At 40.1% G+C, this 19570-nt stretch overlaps 2 protein-coding genes across 9 annotated transcripts; both read right to left on the bottom strand.

The window, feature by feature from the left end:
• Positions 1–380: 380 nt before the first annotated feature.
• LOC120783985 (cortexin domain-containing 1-like) lies at positions 381–566 on the bottom strand. The gene has a single exon (XM_040117395.1). The coding sequence runs from the start codon at positions 564–566 to the stop codon at positions 381–383; it is 186 nt and encodes a 61-aa protein (XP_039973329.1).
• Positions 567–3842: 3276 nt separating this feature from the next.
• On the bottom strand, positions 3843–17668 carry arnt (aryl hydrocarbon receptor nuclear translocator). 8 transcript variants are annotated; one of them, XM_040117902.1, is made up of 21 exons: positions 17226–17668; positions 16505–16598; positions 16305–16343; positions 16139–16189; positions 15858–15905; positions 15004–15217; positions 13911–14124; positions 13376–13478; positions 13216–13281; positions 12941–13026; positions 12726–12802; positions 11932–12066; positions 11766–11840; positions 11245–11396; positions 10838–10963; positions 10253–10340; positions 7482–7678; positions 4926–5121; positions 4546–4723; positions 4326–4462; positions 3843–4227 (listed from the first exon to the last, which is right to left on the bottom strand). In XM_040117902.1, the coding sequence occupies exons 1-21, from the start codon at positions 17260–17262 to the stop codon at positions 4144–4146; spliced, it is 2397 nt and encodes a 798-aa protein (XP_039973836.1). In that variant the 5' UTR covers positions 17263–17668; the 3' UTR covers positions 3843–4143. The 8 variants fall into 8 exon arrangements, with proteins under 8 accessions (XP_039973836.1, XP_039973835.1, XP_039973837.1 ...); XM_040117901.1 differs by having other exon boundaries at positions 4926–5124; positions 17226–17667; XM_040117903.1 differs by lacking the exon at positions 15858–15905 and having other exon boundaries at positions 4926–5124; positions 17226–17666.
• Between the last annotated feature and the right edge of the window lie 1902 nt (positions 17669–19570).

The following is a 19570-nucleotide window of genomic DNA, read 5'->3' as shown; positions in this document are numbered from 1 at the left end:
AATTGACATGCTACCTCTTTTAATATCATTCTAAACCATGGGTGTCTCATGTTAGGCATAAGCACAGGAAAATCTAAACTGGCAACTGTACATTTTTGTCTTTAATACTTTACATTGTATACTTACATCACTTTAAGTTATTGTATGTTGTGGTAGACAGCCTTTTTTTGTACAAATTATCAGTTAGGTAGAAACTATAAAGAAGTTAAAATAGTGTCAGAAATACCTCCACCAAGCTGACTCAGTCATAAGGAAAGCCTCAAATATTCAGTGGCTTGTTGCAATTCATTTTTGTCATCTTTGCAGTATGAGTAGATGGCAAAGCTCCTTTTGGAGGCCGAGATGCCTTTCCTTAATAACTTTTAGGGCTCTGGTCTCCATCAGTCCTCCGTTTGCTCCTCCTGATATGTGGTGACAGAGACAGCACTGTAAGGGTCCAGCACCATCTGAGCACAGCGGACAATGGTCACCAACAAGAAGAAGCAGAGGAGGAAGAAGAAGAAGAGGGCACAACCAAGGTCCACATCCACATCCAGCCTGGCCACAGGGAGGATTGATGAGTCCATGTTGACAAATCCACAAACTCCAAAGATGTCTATCTACCTCACAGTCATTGCCTCATCTCTTTACTTCAAAAGTAGTTCCTGAAATGCTTGTGATTATTTCAAAAAAAGTATTTAAATGATGTAGATTTATCTGTATGGACTTCTCCACTTCCTCTGTTGATGTTCACAGTCAATCCATCGTGCCACTGCTGTTTCTACCTGAGAATCCAAAACAAAACACTTGGTCTTGTTCTTTTTCTTCTCCCAGCATTGACAACTACTGTCCTCCTCCAAAAGACAAGATGGATTGGTGGACACACGGAGCCTCATTTGGCACCCGTGTCCTGCATGAATAGTTAATAAGGGGTTTGGTAACGATCAGGCCGTTCCTGAGATTAGAACACTGAGGCATCTCTCTGGTCTCCTCAGGACACGAGACCTTTACAGGAGATGACACCTTAACAAGAGTCACTGGATCCCTGGTCAGTACAAGGTTTAGACACTTAACATGGCAGAAAGATGTAGCCCTACACAAGTTTTTAAATCTTAATAATGCAAGCGAGGCGTGGATATTAAGATGCTCTGTCTATACTGAACCGCTCAGTTCACTTACACATATCCTTGCACACACGCACAAGGTTTTGGGTATTTTATGGCCCAAAAGTCATGGAATGATAAGAGTCAAGATGCAAAAAAGGCAAAAGAAAAGGTTGAGGAAGAGAAAGAGGATATGACATATGCCTTAGTGGCCAATCACTTGAGAGGGGTTGGAAACTGAGCCTGAACAAAAAATGCAGATTGCTTGTATTCTGATGCCACTACAGAGACACACACAAGTTAAGAGTAAAGTGACTATGCAATTAGCAGTGGATCTGGACAAAAAGCTGGGAGAAGAGTGTGTCATATACTGGCAAAATAAGATTTACAGCACGAGATGTCACCCAAGTGCAACCCAAATGTTAACATAGTAAGCCTATCTTAGATCAGTACCAGCATTAGTTCCATCCGTTTTCACCCCCAGGCTGTGAAAGAGAGGAGGGAAGGACGAAGGCGGAAACTGATCCCAGCAGATACCCACAGATCTCTTCTCTTTGCGTCCTCATCGATACACAGAAAGGGGAAAGAAAACAGATACAGGCTAATCAAAGCAAGGTTGGCTTTTGTTTGTACACCAGTTAGGAATATAAAACTAATTCAAGGAAGTGAATACATGCACGGAAATAACTGAAAACAGCCATGACTCTTGCATGAATGTGATCAGTGAAGTACGCTGATAAACACCCAACATGAACAAGACTGTAAATATATAACTTTGCTATTAAGGATTATGAGACAGTGTGCCGACAAACTCTGCTGTGAACCACTATACATGAAAAGAAGTGTGTGCAGTTCAAATTACAATCCAACTCCTTCATTTTTGACAATATAACAATTTAATACAAAAACCAAACATTCTCTCATTTAACATTTCATATACATATACACTTTATTTATATATTTGTGTTCCTATGAGTGACAAAAGTTCACATCATTGGAAAAAAAAACAAACAAACAAACAAAAAAAAAAACCTGGATACAGAGCAACCAAAAAGGTTTTCCGCAATAACAAAGATATCACAGTCACAAACATCCTTTTGAAGATGAAAACCAAACAATTATCAACATGGGTTTACATAAAATTACAGTTTGTCATCATTAGTGCGCAGGAGCTACACACAATGGAAAACTGTAATGAAGAGGGTCAAATTTAAACTAATACCACACGTTAAAAACTTAAATATTTTTAGAAACATCATCTTTCAACCCACAACATTATTCCAATATACAAACTTGACAAAAACTGATTGTAAAACACAAGTGTTTGGATCTTGTTGGCAAAGATTCATTCCTAGTCCAAATGTTTACCACAAACAAAAGGACAATACACTGAAAAAAAAAATCTTTTTGGACACTCTCACTTGTAGATCATCTTGCTTTTAGCTCTATTTATTCCATTTTAATCCTGGATACCCTGATCAAACCATTAATAAGATACCGATCAGAAAAAGGGCAATGGAGAACTCAAGTGATCATTAAAAGTTTGAGATAACAAGAAAATACTAGGGAAACATTTGAATTAAATCAAACATTACTACCACATCTCTCCAATTGAAAATAACATTAATCAAGGAAAACATAACAAAAAAGAATGGCTTTAAAAGTACACAATTCCTGCTTGTTAATTATTGCTGTGTGATTTTTAAATTTATTCTACAAAAGGAGGAGGAGTACAAAAAAGCCCATACTTGGTACAGGGTAACTCAGGACAGAAAGAAGTAAATAAAGCAAGTCAGAGACCCTATGACTGTGTTAAAGTTGATAATGATACTGCACGCATTCATTTAACATACATAGACACATGCATACTGTATATATGTATATGTAGGCAAAGAAAAATAGATTGTATACATTTCCAACAGGCAACTAGACAAACAGTATGCAGCCATTGTAACACTGTATTTGTGTTGTTGAAGTACATCATTCCATGAAGAAAAAACCTTAAATGTTCCTTAAGAGGAAAACTAAATAATTAAAATTTATAAGTGAAGCCACCAATGTACATATAAAACTGTACTCAGTATAAATCTACACATTGTAGAAGCGCTCCATGAAAGCAGTGCTGACATGCAGAGACATGCTGTGGATTTAAAACTGTGAGTGAGGTTAGCACAGACAGTGGTGGTTTGCGTGCAACAGCTGAGAATTTTTTTTTTTTTTTTTTTTTTTTAAATCACCAAAGCTGTATATCCCTGCAATTTCCTGAGAGGTAAAAATCAACGATTGGAGTGATTAGTCTACATGCTAAAGGGTAAAACAACAAAATACACTTTTCATCAATGCCTGAGAAAAACCAGGAATACAACATTAAAATAAAAGGCCTTTGTATGTGTGTGTGTTTACTTCCTGTGTATGTTTACCAGAATGTAAGAGTGTTTTTGTGCAGTCTATTCAAGTGTTGATTGTGTGCTTATATTTTATTCTAGATATGTTTTGTGTATGGTTTTATATTTTTCTATATTATATATCTATATCTATATATAGATTCTTTTTTGTTTATATATATATATATATATATATATATATATATATATATATATATATATATATATATATATATATATATATATATATATAGATATATATATATATATATATATGTAATATAGATATAGATAGATAATATATATATATATTATATATAGATATCTATAATATATATTTCTATATATCTATATATAGATATATATAGATGTATATATATTTGCTTTGGGCAGTGCTAGCTAGAGTTTTTCTTACATGGCTGGAATATTGTTAAAATAATAATCTTTTAGTCAGTAGCAAATCCTTGATTTTCCTTTCCTATATATCTGCAGTCAGATATATCCCTCCATCTTTAGCTGGCTGTAGCAGTGCAGTATAAGCCATGCAAAGCAGGGGAAGAGTGCTACTCTCAGGAGCAGGAAGAAAACAGGAGCAGAAGAGCGAAATATAAGGAGGAGTGAGGGCAAAAACAGTCAAAAAGATAAAGGGGTGAACTAGCAGACAAGTATTGACCAGGTCACTCGTTAAACGAAGGGTAGATGGAAATCTCAAAGTCATCACTGTTGAAGTTGGCAGGCTGGTCCAGCATAGACAACACATCCTGAAATCAGATAAGAGAGACGAAGAGATTTATTTTAAGTGACAGAGAAAGGGAGAGTAAAGTGAGTGCTTGAGAGAGATTAAGCTTGTTTCACTCACAGGAAACATGTCTTGCTGGTTACCCTGAGCATGAGGATGCTGCTCTGCATTACTCTGTGAGTGCTGCTGGCCTTGCCACTGGGGCCACACTGCCTCCGCTGCTCGAGATGGGAACTGTGCCCCAGACTGAGAGCCATCTGGGACATAGAACAGAGGGGTGAGAGGATGCACCAGTGTAAACACAGAGACATGGATTCACATGTATACGTACACAACCTACCATAACCATTGGTGTTGAGGCTGGCACGAGCATTAATTTGTGGGTAGTTTGCACCGCCGGTGGGGGTGGGAGCAGCACCCGTAGGCATCGGGCCAAAAGAGGTGGAAGAGCCACCTCCAAATCCTCCCATGGGAGCAAACTGTGGAGACATGGTCTTTGCTGCCTGGGGAGCCACCTGCTGTTTTGAATTGAATAGATGTTGGGCAGGGTCAATGTTAAATAAGTGATTATATGATCAGTAACTGGAAGAGACACTTAAAAGTGTCATTATATTAAGTATCTTCGTATCTTCTACTTGTTTCCTAAGTGAATGAAGACTGCCTTAAAACGGCTATAAAGATGAGCAAACTCAGACAATGATTCCTGTTGTGCTGGCTTACCTGGTTATTAAATTGTGGTCTAGCTCCAGCTCCAGCTCCAGCTCCAGGCCATCCTCCTGCTGGTCCTCCATGGAGGGGGCTGCCAGTGGTGGAGGGGGTAACTGACTGCGGGGCTCCATTCTGTCGAGACATTTGAGCCAGCATCTGTCCTGCTGAGTGGGCTGGCTGTGCCATCTGTGGAGTCATATTGACTGGCCTGCTGAGAAGAATGAAGACAGTGATAGCTCTGTTACCTGGCTGATAATAAAAGCTGCTCCCATTATCCAACATGTAAGGAACCCTACTGAAATAAACAGGAACACTGATCCACTTTTTATGCAAAAAGAACACTGTTAATGCAAGCAAATTGTATTTAAAGTCACTGTAACAGCTACTTGAGACATACTGTACATGCTTTCAGGAATACAGTCAGGTAGATAAGTATTTGGACAGTGACACAATATTTGTAATTTTGCCTCTGTGCACCACCACAATGAATTTGCAACGAAGCCATCGAGATGTGATTGAAATGTATACTTTCAACTTTAATTCAAGGCGTTTAAAAAAAATATTGCATTAAACTCTTAGGAATTAAAGCCATTTTTATACGTAGTCCCTCCATTTTCTGAGTCTCAAAAGTATCTGAAAAAACCAACATAATTATAACTATAAGGATTATTTTTAATACTTGGATGAAAATCCTTTGCAGTCAATGACTGCCTGAAGTCTGGAACCAATGGACATCACCTATTGCTGAGTTCTCTCTCTTCAGATGCTTTGCCAGGCCTTTACTGCGGCTGCCTTCAGCTCCCGCTTGTTTGTTTCCTTCTGCCCTCAGTTTTATCTTTAGTATGTGAAAAGCTTACTTGATTGGGTTGAGTTCAGGCGATTGGCTTGGCCATTGACGAATATTCCATTTCTCTGCCATGAGAAGCTCTTGGGTTGCTTTCGCAGTATGTTGTGGGTCATTATCCATCTGTATTGTGAAGCACCGTCCTATCCTTTGTACAGCATTTGGCTGTATCTAGTATAGCCCTATACAGTTCAGAATTCATCCTGCTACTTTTATCAGCAGTCACATCATCAATAAACATCAGTGAACCAGTTCTATTGCCAGCCATACATGCCTGTGCCATAAAACTGCCTCCATCATGTGTGACAGATGGTGTGGTACACTTTGGATCAGGAGCCGTTCCTTTTCCTTCTCCATACTCTTCTATTCCCATCATTTCTGGTACAAGTTGATTTTGGTTTCATCTGTCCAAAGAATCTTGTTTCAGAACTTGGCAGGGGTTTCTGGCAAAGTCTAATGGACTTTCTGTTCTTGACTGTTACCAGTGGTTTGAACCTTGTGGTAAACTCTCTGTATTTACATTCATGATACGCTTACCTGCTCTACATTGTTCTTGACCCGTCTAGATGTTGTGAAAGGTTTTTCTTTACAAAAGAAAGAAAATCTGCAATCAACCACTTTATTTGTCGTCCATGGTCTTCCAGGCCTTTTGATGTTGCTGAGCTCGCCAGTGCATTCCTACTTTTTAAATCATGTACCAAATTGTTGATTTGGCCACTCCTGAAGTTTCTGCCATCTGTCTGATAGGTTAGTTTTGTTTTTTCAGCCTAATGATGGCCTCCTTCATTTGCATCGACACCTCTTTAGACCACATATTGAGAGAACAGCTACCAAATTCAAATTCAACACTTGGAATCAACTCCAGACCGTTTATCTGCTTAATTTGTGAGCAAACAGGCTAAACCTGGCCATGAAACTGTCAGTCAATTGTCCAATTACTTTTGAGACTCTGAAAATAGAGGAAATATGTAAAAAATGTCTGTAATTCCATTGTGTCACTGTCCAAATACTTATGTACCTGACTTTACGTTCTTAATTAACCATAACAAAGGCAGCATCTGCGCCCACTTAAAAAAATGGTGGAAGCCTTTGTTCTCCTATACCCTTCATGTGCACTATAAACTATGGCAGATTCACAACTGGGAGAACTGGGAGTTTTCCGAAGGCTGCTGTTGTACGTCAGCCAATATACAAAAAACAGTGCCCCTGCCAGGTGTAATCTGTTAGGAAAAATCTTCAGAAATGCCAACCATTTGGTAGGTCACATAAACATGTGAGTTTATTTGTTCCCACTACAGCCAGGGGTCACTGAGTTGCTGCTCATATGGTTTCCAGTAGATGATAATCTCATTATCTCCAGATCTCAAAATGTTATCCCAAGGCAAAAACATAAAAGGTAATTAAGTCAGATCTCAAGATAACAGGATAAACTACAGGCACCTACAAACACCTGTTTCTGCACGATGCCATGTTCTTTATAAGAGATAAGACAATGGAGTTACTGTAACTGGTAACTGGCATTGATTGTCTGAGAGAACTCCAATAAATCTGTAAAATTTGTTTCCATGTGACAATAAACAGAAGACTGAGTAGACCTCTCACTTACGCAACAAGATGAGGGTGTTTAGTTAACAAATTCGGTAGACGAAGTTTTGCCTTGGGGTTTAAGATCTGGTGTACATGTAAACCAACGCACAGACATGTGTACACATAAGACTTCCTACCTGTAAGCATCACTGGATCGACCAGCAGTGAAGTTGTTGGCTGGAGGGTAAATCTGTGTGGAGGGTGTGGAAGTGGCGGGGATGCCCTTGGTCTGATCTGGGCCTTGGAAAAGGGAGGAGTAAAGGTCTGGCTTTTCAAGGGACTTGCTGTGGTCTGGCCCTGCAGCTGTGACCGGCTGCACCGGCTGGACTGGCATCTAAGGACCACCAAAATTATCAGTCAGCGATCTCCAAGAATTGACCTGACTCAAATGTGACCATTCATCATCTCAACTGAAAAGTTTAAGTGCTTGAAATCAAAGATTCCTGAACACTCCAGTTTACTTGAATTTGGTGTCTTTACTGAGGCTGTCAAAGTGCTGTCAAATATGGCACAATAACCAAATGCCTATGTAGTTTCTACCTGTATATTAACATATCTATATTAGGAGGTTGCAATTACTAGGAGGAGACACAACTGCCAACCTTTTCACCACAAGATGAAAAAAGTGCAGACAAAAATGTGAAAAAAAAAAAAAGAGCAAGAAATCAACAGACAGTATTGACCTATTGTACGTGATAGTGTATAGAGGAAATTGTGAACAAGAATGGGCAAAGATTTTGTTCAGCTAGACTCCATGCACACATACTACACTAATAGTTAAGTCAAGACAAGAGCTTTATCTTTTTTTGGGGGTGGGTTTTCTTTTTGTGGTTTTCATTTTTTAATAATAATAATAATAATAATAATAATAATAATAATAATAATAATGATGTCTAGAGCTGAAACAATTAGTCGATCAAGAGAAAATTAATCTAGTTTGACAGTTAATAAATTAAAAAAGGTAGAGTAAGCGATTCTGGAGAAAGACATTTGAACTCAACAGCAAAACAAATACACCCCTCCCTTCAGTGCTCCTTCAGAAGCTCTGCTAAGGGATAAAACCCTTCTCACGTTGTACAGACAAATACTTTGATATAAATAATGTAACTGACGTTATCTAGTTTGGGGAATAGCAAACTGTTACTACAATTACTGCTGCAAAGCTAACATGCAGAGAGGAAGTGAAAGTTTCCCAGAGCCGGCACACCAGCTGCACACAGCGATACTCACAACTCTCCTGCCACTGTAACTACCATCACACCAACACCATATCTTGACAAACTAGAAAATAGTAAGCTGAATGTAAGCCAAATGTCCGTGGGCAAGTAATTTAACGTTACAGTACACACAAATGTGACACAGGTACCTGCTTGCTAACTAACCAGTTGGGACAAGCTAATAAAACCATTAGCAAATGGGCCAAATCAATATTGACCTATTGCGTCTGTGAAGCATAGCAAAACTAATTTTTAACTTGCCTGTCAAGCAGAAACAGAGCAACATCTGTATCTGTCCTCACACCTTTAAACTCTCAGCTGTCTCTCCATGGTTGGAAAGTCTTACCAGTGTTAATATGGCTCTACGCCCTCGCCTGATCACGTAATATTTTTTTGTGACTACCGTTTGTAATTTGAGATATTACTTTTTTCTGCTAGTGCGGACACATTTAGTTGTACTAACTTTTTGAGGCTAATGTGTTGCTAATACAAAATTCAAGGCAACTACTAGGTTACTTTAAAGGCCAAAACATAAAGCTGCCGACTGCTGTGCGTCAAAACGCCTTTGTTATTTTCCATGAACAAGCCCCACACCGGTGGCGGCTAGGCACGCCACCCTGTGACACTTCCTGCCACTGTCCTATTTTCAGCATCACCTGCTCTCCTCAGCTCCTACTGTCTCTGTCGCTATCTCCCATCTGTGTACAATGGATGAGGAGAAACTACTTGTTGAAGTTGAGAAATATAAAGAGCAGTACGACCAACAATCGCGTTATTACAAAGACAATGGCAAAAAAGGTATTGCCGGGCAAGCCATATCTCTGGAGATTGGCTTTTCCAGGTGAGAAATCAAGTTTAAGTAGAGGGTGTCCACACATAATTTTAAGGTAATGTCTACACGTTGTTAAAAACATTTTTATGGTAGACATTTTATTAGTATAGTATGATCAATGATCTATGATCCTGCTCTGTGTGTGGTCCTGGTTGTGTTGGCGCACTGCAGCACGACATTTCCTATTGGTGCTAGGGGCTGCATTTGATGTGCGTTATATGACGTGCTGCGGCGCTGCAGCGGCAGTTTGTTTTAAGCTTAAGGCTAAATGTGATGTGTTTTACTCCTTAACTACTGTGGAATCTATGTATTCTGGATTAATTACTGTGTTGTACTTCTGATAGGCAAATACAATGTTTACGGTCACTGGTGATACTTTGTTTCTTCGTAACATGAGGGACAACGAAACCACAGTTTCATGAATCCAGTTTTCTTATTGTGCAAATTAATTTATACAACATGTTGGGTCCAACTCATGTCTATGGTATCTTAAAAATGAAGAGTTTAAGTCAGAAGTTTAAGATTGTGATCAAAGTGGAACTTTTAGTCATGAACCCGCAAACACAATTTAATATTTTTAGGAATACTTTCAATCTTAAAATCTTTTAAGTAAGTTCCAGTTCATTCCATTATGAAAAGAAAGCCGTCATAAGGAAGTTCTGATAATGGAACTGTCCCAACATCTACTTCTGTTTTCCTGCTGAGCAAATAATCAACATCCTGCCACTGTTTCCATTAAAAAAAAAGACCTGATCAGTCACAGCAGCAATGGAAAAAAGGACCCAAAAGAAAATGGGCATAATCTATACTTCAATCAGAGCGGACATGTACATTCATGTGACCATGTGCGTGGCCTAACCTGCGAGAGGGTCATTGGTCCTGCCTCATACAGTCCGTCTCTGGCTCCACCTCCATCCAGCTCGGCCTGCTGCTGCTGTTGGAACTGCCTGGAAAAGAGAAAGAGAGTGTTGATATGAAGTCGGTTTAAAATAGCCTAATTTTCATTTCCATGACCTCCGCTTTTGAGTGAGAAATCCCAAACACCTGCAGACACAATTGCACTCAACCCGCCACCGGTCACCATGGCAACATAAAAGAGATAGGACAGAAGACGAAGAGAGTTACAAGCATCAGCAGAGAAAGGCCTGTTTTATAAATACACACCGCTAACATGCTACACTACCTGCTAAAAGTTGATCACTTCGCTACTCACTATAAAAAAACAACAACTACATGACATGCTTCTTATTAGATAACAGCTCTATTTTTCAAACGCTACAGGGGAACAGAGAAATGCAATGGAGAGAAGAATCACCAAGGGTGGGAAATGACAACAAAAAAAAGAATGACTATAGCTTGCTAGAAACAGCATTAGTCTCCCATGAAGAAGCAGCCCCTGTTGTCCCGTGCAGGGGGACAATACTCGGGTCAGGCCTGGTCTCACCTGGTGGCCACCTGCCCCGGGCTGAGCACTACAGGAGGGCCGCTTGGGCTGCTCTGACCCAAGGAAGAGGGCAGCAAACCCCCTGGGGAGGAGATGGGAGTGAGGGGGTCCTGAGTCGAGTTTCTACTGCTCCCACAATCAGAGACAGGTGCAGAGGAGAGGTGCAGGGAAAGAGTGATCAGTGTGTGGTTTATTCAAAGGGGTTGTGGTAATGGTGTAAGAGGAACTTGGGATTCAGGGTGATAGGTAAGCATTCAGACAGAGGGGTCTTTCCCAACAGTCACATTTCACCACGTCAATGTTTCATTATGTGCTGTATTTGATTGCAAAATCATGTTACATAATCACCAGTATTGGTTTAAAAAAAAAAAAAAAAAAAAAAAAAACGTCTACAATGTGTAACTCACTTGACATTGACATTGGTACAGATGATATACTCAATCTCCTCTGAAAACGGGTTCTGGAAGGTGAAGGAGCTTGTTCTCATCCAGATCCATTCTCTCGATTTGGAGCGGAACCGAAACATCACTGACAAAACCTGGCCCTTCAGCTTCACCACCTGAGGACACAAGTCCAACATGCCAATCACTTACAATGAGGAGAGTGGCCCAGGGTTACATTAGCCGCTACTAACATTGCACACTCAAATCTGTACAGTTGAGTAAAATCGGGTTGCATTGTAGGTCATGTAAGTGCCAGGTTTTGATAAGGAAGAAGACTAAGCGCAAAAAAAAAAAAAAAAAAAAAGACAAGTTTGGTTCTGCTGTAATGATTCGTCGTGAGACAATGTAACAGGAGTGCAATTCTAAAATCACAGGGGTACTCTTTCAAGTGCATGTAAACACACTGTTACAGTATTACAAACACAAGAAATAAACAGAAATAAAACAGAGAACTCAAAAAGGTCCATATATTCAGACAGTCCTACCTGTTGGAAGCTGTCTCTCAACAAGCCCTGGTCTTCAGGGTGGGCGAACTCGAGAATATTCTTACCCAGTAAATCCTGCGACACACAGCAGATAATACAACCACCATTAGCCCAGAAGACATTAACACCTTCTGGACATGACATTTCCTCCAGCTGTGATGCTCACCTGTGGCTGGTAGCCGACAGTGGCCATACAGCGGTGGTCTACAAAGGTGAACATGCCCTGGCAGTTATGGCGTGAGATGAACTCTACGGGAACACTGATACTGTTGATGTCTGTGTCACCTGGGCAACAAGTCACCTGAAGAAGCAAAAAGAAATTCCAATTTTTAACATAAACCTAAGGCCGTGCACAAAATACATGCAAACACCATGATGTTTAATGGCCCAAAACAAGGGTGAGAAAAAGAAGTTAGATTCTTTACAATCATACTGTGCATGAATCACATGCATGGTCAGAAGATCACTAGAATGAGTTTCTAGTTCTGAGTTCTTATTCAAAAGTTAGGAATATTATCAATGTTTTGCAACTCAGCCACCCAGGTAACAGGGGAAAAAAATATTTCAAAACACAACATAACAGTACAAACATCAGTTGTAATCCACTTGAGATAAGACTATAGATTGTGACCACAAAATACTGCCTTTTGTAGGTGTGCGTTTTCAATAAAAAATACATGTTCTTCTCCTGCCAGCAAATGCAATTTTATTCTGGATTGTTGATGTGAGATTCAAAGATTACTGCAGTTTGTTGGAGATGTATATGAATTGCAGGTAAGGTTTCAGATCACTACCAAATGTTACATTGTCACAATTAAAGAACTTCTTTCTCCTTGGTATCAACTACATACTGCTCAATAATGGACATTTATGATTAGTCACAAATGATTCTATCATCGTAACTTGCTTGAGCACAAAATATACATGTGCACATCTCTGCGTAAGCGACATCCATTATACCTGTAACCTCCCAATAGCAACTAGACAGTAGCGACTCCCTTGAGTGTTGTCTGCTTCATCATCTGTTAATGATACTCCTAAAACACAAACATGCAAAAAACTGTGTCAATACCGGCCATAATGTACAACTCATCATTTACAGGCCCTAGCCATATTATGAAGCAAATGTAACAGATGGCTATATATGCCAATCCTCACAAAATGATTAGTTTTACCTGCAGGGGGCCAAGACTTGATGTATCCTGTACAGTGGACCACTACAAACTGGGGCTCCCCTTCCTTGGCTGCACCCAAACCATTCCTGAGGTGAAGGAATACATTTTAAAATACAATGAAAATCAAATCTTTCCTATGACTATGCTGGTAGTAAAATCATGCTTAAGTACATCTTATTACTACTGGGCTGCTCCAGGTATACTAATGTGCCATAATCCCAACACAATTTTTTTGAAAAACTAATTCGAAAGAAAAAATGTTTGGTCTTGGTAACCTGTTTCTATTCCTTAGGAAGTTCAGTCTGTTCATCGACAAAGGCTCCACTGGACACGAGCCACACCTGTAAACACAAACAGGCCACCACATGAACAATTTATGCATCCTGGCAAACATAGATATAAATAATAAACTGCATAATTAACTATGAGTCACACCTCATTCTGCAGATGAATGATCGACGGGCTCCCATACTCATTCTGGCTGATGACTGCTGGCTTTCCTTCTTCACCGTTCCTGTCTTCAAGTCCAACATCCTTCCTTTAAAAGGCAAACAACAGAGTGAATTGAGTCAATCATGGGTTTACTGAGGTAGGGTTGGGCGATGTCTACCGAATTGGCATATGACAACATCAACAGTGGAACACCACAATGGACGATGACATTGTTCGGGTGGGAGTTGATTATAATCAAGATGGTGTGTTCTTAACACACCGAGAGCCCAAAGCAATGTATAGAAATAAAATGCAAATAATCTGAAATTAAATTATAGACATTTAGCCATATTCAATTTTACAAAAAAATGCTCATAAATACTGCTTTGCAGACCAGGATTTTCCAGTGTCATTCAGAACGAAGTACGTGCTGAGCTCAACATCGTGATGACTTTCAGCTGTCGGCAATGGACCCAACGCGATATTGAGGTGCACATGTGTCTACTACTGTCTGTATGTGTTTGTGCATGCTTTATACCTGTGCTGTTATTCTCTGCAGTGGAGAGCTGCTCCCTGAGCTTTTCTGTGTCATCTGGGTGGAGTTGATCATAAAGGGAGGAGCCGAGCCATTCAGACTGTGACTGGTTGAGGACGGGTGTCAGGGAATCTGAGACGTAAACAATGCGACCGGTCTCACATGACACCACGAACAGGAAGCCGTCAGCTGCCTCCAGGATGAGGTGCTTCAGCTCCTTCAAAAAGACAGCATCAAAAGATTGGCTAAGCAGTGAGGATGAGAGGTCAGAGATATCATGGAGCATATTTGTCTAAGTTTGTAAATTATAGATCTTTTTCTAAAAATTCACAATCCCCAATTCCCTTTGTATCTTGGTCCCTGTCACTACTATCAAAAGTATTGTCCTGGGGAGGGCATAGATTGACTGTCTCCATAATGGTGACACCAGTTTCTTGTTTTCACCTGCTAGCAAGGACTTTTACCAGGAGGGAGTAACGGGGGTATTTTACTTACAGTCACTTACAGTCCATGCTTAATCACAAAGTTTGGTTTTGAACAAATTACAAGCTGACCAAGGGCCTGAAGGAATGAACAATGACGTTTTTTAAAGAAAAGAAAAAAGAACACCTGTTATGAAATTACAAATTTAGATTCAGAGTCAGCAAAAATAGCGACCGACCTTCAGCTTGAACTTGCAGGCTTAAAAAGGTGCAACTTTCGCTCCTCCTTCACTCTATTTCCACTGAGCTCAGAGAGGTATAGTGTGAACGGCGTTGTGACTGTGAAACCTTTGTACTAAATGACTTTACTGACATAAAAAAGTACTGTCTTGTCAGAAAATGTTGCCTACTCATCCCCTTCACTCTATTTCAACTGAACTCAGAGAGGTACAGTGTTAACGACATTGTGACTGTGAAACCTGTATATTAAATGACTTTACTGACACAAAACAGTACTCTCGTCAGAAAGTGTTGCCTACACTGAACGTGCTTTCTACAGGGTTCTAAGATTTCCCCACTATAGAGGTAGTGTAAACTCAGTCCAAGTCACTTTAGAGGCAAGAAACTTCTGACCACCCCTCAATTTCTACTTTCTCTCTCTGGGTTGCTTATACCTGGTCAGTGAGAAAGGAAGGTTTGTACGACCCATCTGCATTGGTATTGCCACTTCCTCTCAGAGACTTCATATGGGACACGGCCATTCGTAGGATGGTTAGTTTGTCTGGTTTCCGTGCTAGAGCGCTGCAGGTGGGCACCATGTCTGATAATTCTGTGATGTAGGCAGTCATCTTGTTTCGCCTCCTCCTCTCAATCTCACTGTGGTTTTCCCTGTAGTGAGGAAACAAGGGAGGGAGGCAGAGGTGGAGAGGATAGGAAAGATTGAGATGGGGGAAACGGGCAGGTGGACAACATGGAGTAGAGTTTAATGTTGCAATGTAAGTATGCCACTCGGGAAGAAGAGATGGGAATGAGAGAAGGTGAGAGAAGTAATGGACGCACAAAACAAAGTGTAGTCAATGATCCATCAAAATGGTAGTGAGAAAGCAAGAGAGCCTGGTCTTTCAAGGCCAGCCAGTGTGACAAAAGAGGGCAAGTGCAGAAAGAGAAAGACCCTTCAGATATCCTGAGAGGGTGGGGGGGAGAAAAGAGACAAAGAGGACAGTTGCTCAAGAGTAAGGGATCACCAAAGTGAAAGAAGTCCCTGACTCACACACAGCGCAGCGGTTAGTGACACATATCAAGGTGGTGGGTTGAAATTTACAACCAGCTGCCTTAGGCAAGGAAGCATAACATACTGAAAGGCACTAAAACAGACCCACAGAGTGGCGAATCATACCGGTCATTGTGTGCTATCAAAATGACATTGTGCTGGGTTCCCAGCAAGACAGGATAGTATTTGATCAGTGCATTCAGTATTGACATGGATACAAGCAGGAGAGTGAGCCTTCCACAGTGGTACAGGCCATACCTGGCTAGTTTTTCCTTATCTGCAAAACTCTGATCGTCTTCCAAAAACCTGGAAATGAAACCAACCCACTAAAACACTGGCCCAAAAATCACGACCAAAATAAAGAGAAGCGTAAGAGTTAAAAAAAAAAAAAAAAAATTGGAATGGAAAAGGAGAGCAGCATGGTTGTAACTGTTGTATTAATATTATTACCCCCCTACACCTTGCCACACACACACACACACACACACACACACACACACACACACACTCTTTTCATTTCTTTTAGTTCATCCTCCTACCTGGCAAAGCGCTCTTTGTCATTGTTGGAGCCGGCTGTTTCATCATCACACCTGAGGAAAAACAGAGTAACCCTTGGTTGTTATATCAGCAGGCCTGACATTACAAACACCGGTTGATGATGCATTTCATCTTGCTTTATGCAAAAACAGACGGAGACTAACGTACCGGAACAATTTGCTTCCTTCATCATCATCAAAGTCTGGCCTGCAGTATGGAGAAGAGAAACACATGAGAAGCTTCACACAAATATTCTCGAAAAGAATTTCGACCACAACGGTTTAAAGCAAAAGTACACCAGTCAGCAAATGTACATAACATTATACTGACATTTCAGCACAAAATCTACCACTAAAACACCCACTTACGCTGCTCGTCTCTTGTTGGTCCCTTTTGTCACCACGGCACCGCCACCTGCTTGGGTCCCACTTGCCCCCATACCCAGATTTGGGTCTGGTAACTCTATTAATAAACAGAGGCACAGAAAGACAGGTGATTTCCTATTGTGTTTCAAGCACCGTAAAGGAAACCACCCACTGGAGCCCATACTTAGAGGCCAAATTGGCAATAACGCACAGAGTTGACATTGCTTTTAATTCAAAACGTATGTATAAAACGTTAAGTTAGCAACAAATTAACTATTTTTAGAACATGATATCAGATTGTAGGGAGCTAAGACAACCTCGACCCTGAGCTAAAAGTAAAGCTACATAGAACACACAGATATTGATCTTGTGAGCAACGTTATCTCAAAACAGAAACATATGAACCGAGCTAGCCAACCGCAGCTTGATAGTCAGCTTAGATTTAGTTTCTCACCTTGCCGTCCATAAATAACACAAGGGAGCCATCTGAACAGCTATCTAGCCGCTGTTAGCTCGCTAGCATGTTACCAAGCTACACAATTATGCAATAACCAGCTAGCCTTGCTGTGGCATTAGCTTTGCTACTAAGCTATCTTTTACGATGCTGTCACGCTATCTTTAGGGAAGTGTCCGCTCTAAACTGTACATGAGAAAACGCCCACAACCCATTAAGAGTCGCATAGTACTGTGGCTAAATGTCGCTGTGACTTTAAATGTATTTTACCTGGGTTTGAAGAGGACATGTCCGTGTGGAATAACATAAACAAACAACTTCGGCTGCGGGGGGAAAAAAAAAAATCCTCCAAACCCCCGCCCCTCCCCCTCGCGAGCTAGCTAGGGGCTAACCAGTACCTCGCCGATTTCCTCGCGACTTTACTCTGTGTTATAAGCGCCAAAAGCCACGACTGGTGCTGCTGCAGAGCGACCCGAGGGCTTAAAACACGGGCGAAAACAACAGTCTGTCTCTCCCCCCCCCGCCCGTTTTCCCGTTTCCTCCCGATTTAAAGCCCCTTTTCTGTTTAAGATGGCGTTCGAGGATAGCAGAGTACAGGCCGTCTACACTGTTTTCTTTTCTCGTCTTTCTATTGGACTTCAGAGCAGCCGGATACAAATGACGCGAAAGGTTGGGAAATCCATGTTGTGCTCCGCCCCGCCGGGCAGAGCGGAGGGACCCGCAGGTCTGAGGAGGGAAAACAAACACCCTCCGTTTGGTACGAGAGAGGTACACCATGCAAACGTTACGGACTTTAACTCTTTGGCGGTTCAATGTCTAACAATCTGGACTGAAACCCACGTTACACATTGTGAGGATGTGCCAGATCTGGCATCACATACTTCACAACCAGTCATATCTCAGCACTGAAGGAAGAAATACAGAGATATTTAACTTAAGTAAAATTAACAACGTTTCAATGTAAAATACTCTATTTTCAGGTAAAGCCTTGTTTTCAAAATGTTACTCAAGGCTGGATTACCAGTTGGGCAAACTGGGCAACTGCACAGGGCCCCCAGACCCATGAGGGCCCCAAAATCCCTACATTTACTCTACTGTTTTTCTTTCTGCATAATTTGATTAATCACAAATTTGTTGAACAATTGATTGAGTGTTCAGTATATAAAATGTTAGGAAATAGTCAAAAATTCCCAAATTAACATATTAAAATGCTACATTTCAAAAACCCCAAAATGTTGAGTTTACTGTAATTGAAAAACCAGGGAGGCTAGCATATATTCACATCTGAGAGGCTGGTGCCAGTGATTTTTTTTTGTGGGGGGGCATTTTTTCTTGAAAAAAGAGTTGAACGCTTCATCAGTTAGCTAAATTGTTGTCATGAATTTTCTGTCAATCAACTAAGAGACGATCAGCTAATCATTTCACCTCCAGGACACTGGTTGGTTTTCTAAGTGCCATGGGAAATAATTTAACTGCCATGTATAGTGGAGGTCAATATGGCCCATCAACAAATTTTTGCACCCCCACAGGGCCCCCCACGGGGAAAATATACAGGTATCAAAAGTAAAAGTTTTTAAAAGGCAGAATTAATTTCAAGAGTGTTCTATAATAGTACTATTAATACCAATGATTTCATCTATGCTGGAATGTAACTAAGTACTGTACTTAATTTAAATACAGTTTTATGGTATTTGTACTTCACTTGAGTATTTCCATTTTATACAACTTATAATTCTACAGTTTGGAAGCAATTATTGTACTTTTCTACAGCTTCAGTTACTAGTCAGTTTGTTAATGCAATATTAATATAAATGGATTAATAAATTATTATTTATAATTAATCATTAAACTATCCTGCTGTATATTAAATAGTTCAATAGTAAAATAATATTTATTCTAAAATGGGGCTTTCTGCATTATGAGTAATCTTACTTTTGGTACTTTACATATATTTTGATGCTAATACTTAGGTACTTTTACCTCAGTAAAAATTTTGAATACATACCTTTTGCATGTGTATTTTTACAGTGTATTTTTATAGTGTGGTATTGCTACTTTTACTTAAGTAAAAGATCTGAATACTTCCTCCACCGCTGCACTGAACAACGATCTCTGAGTAAATGTACTGGGTTACTTTTCAAGTAGTAGAGGTGCATGAGTAATTACAGTAAAATATACTTCAACTATCAAAAGTGAAAGTGCTCAGCAGGCAGTAGAACGGTCCCTTTCAGATCATTATATTTAGTGGATTTTTATTATGATGATATGATGCATTACTTTGTAAACACCATTTTAATATTGTAGCTGGATGAGATAGAGGTGATTCTAACTACATTGTATACGGTACTGTAGTTTAACCTTCTACAATGTACTTTATTTTGTGAGATGATCATATCTTTGTAAATAAAAGGCAAAGTAACCAGTGCAGCTGTCAGTTAAATGCGGTGGGGTAAAAAGTATATTTCCCTCTGAAATGTAGTGATGCAGTACAAACTTTTGTACAGTACTTGAGTAAATGTACTTAGTTACTTTCCACTGCTGCTTTGAAAATCAGAGATCTAACTGTACGTATGGTTAAATGAGATATTCTTCTCAGAGGGAATACACTAATAAAA

This window comes from Xiphias gladius, chromosome 22, assembly GCF_016859285.1.
Source record: "Xiphias gladius isolate SHS-SW01 ecotype Sanya breed wild chromosome 22, ASM1685928v1, whole genome shotgun sequence".
Classification (NCBI taxonomy): domain Eukaryota; kingdom Metazoa; phylum Chordata; class Actinopteri; order Istiophoriformes; family Xiphiidae; genus Xiphias; species Xiphias gladius.
Note: the sequence above shows the minus strand (reverse complement) of the source record. Positions and strands in the feature narration are given on the sequence as shown.

What these genes read in the sequence shown, in the direction of transcription:
- LOC120783985 (XM_040117395.1), bottom strand. Translation starts at nt 566, where the DNA reads ATGGACTCATCAATCCTCCCTGTGGCCAGGCTGGATGTGGATGTGGAC.
- arnt (XM_040117901.1), bottom strand. Translation starts at nt 17,262, where the DNA reads ATGTTATTCCACACGGACATGTCCTCTTCAAACCCAG. An exon ending in CTTCCTTTCTCACTGACCAG is followed by an intron (nt 14,125 to 15,003) that starts GTATAAGCAACC and finishes GTCTTTTTGAAG; the next exon opens with GAGCTGAAGCACCTCATCCT. An exon ending in TTGCTATTGGGAGGTTACAG is followed by an intron (nt 12,067 to 12,725) that starts GTATAATGGATG and finishes TTGCTTCTTCAG; the next exon opens with GTGACTTGTTGCCCAGGTGA.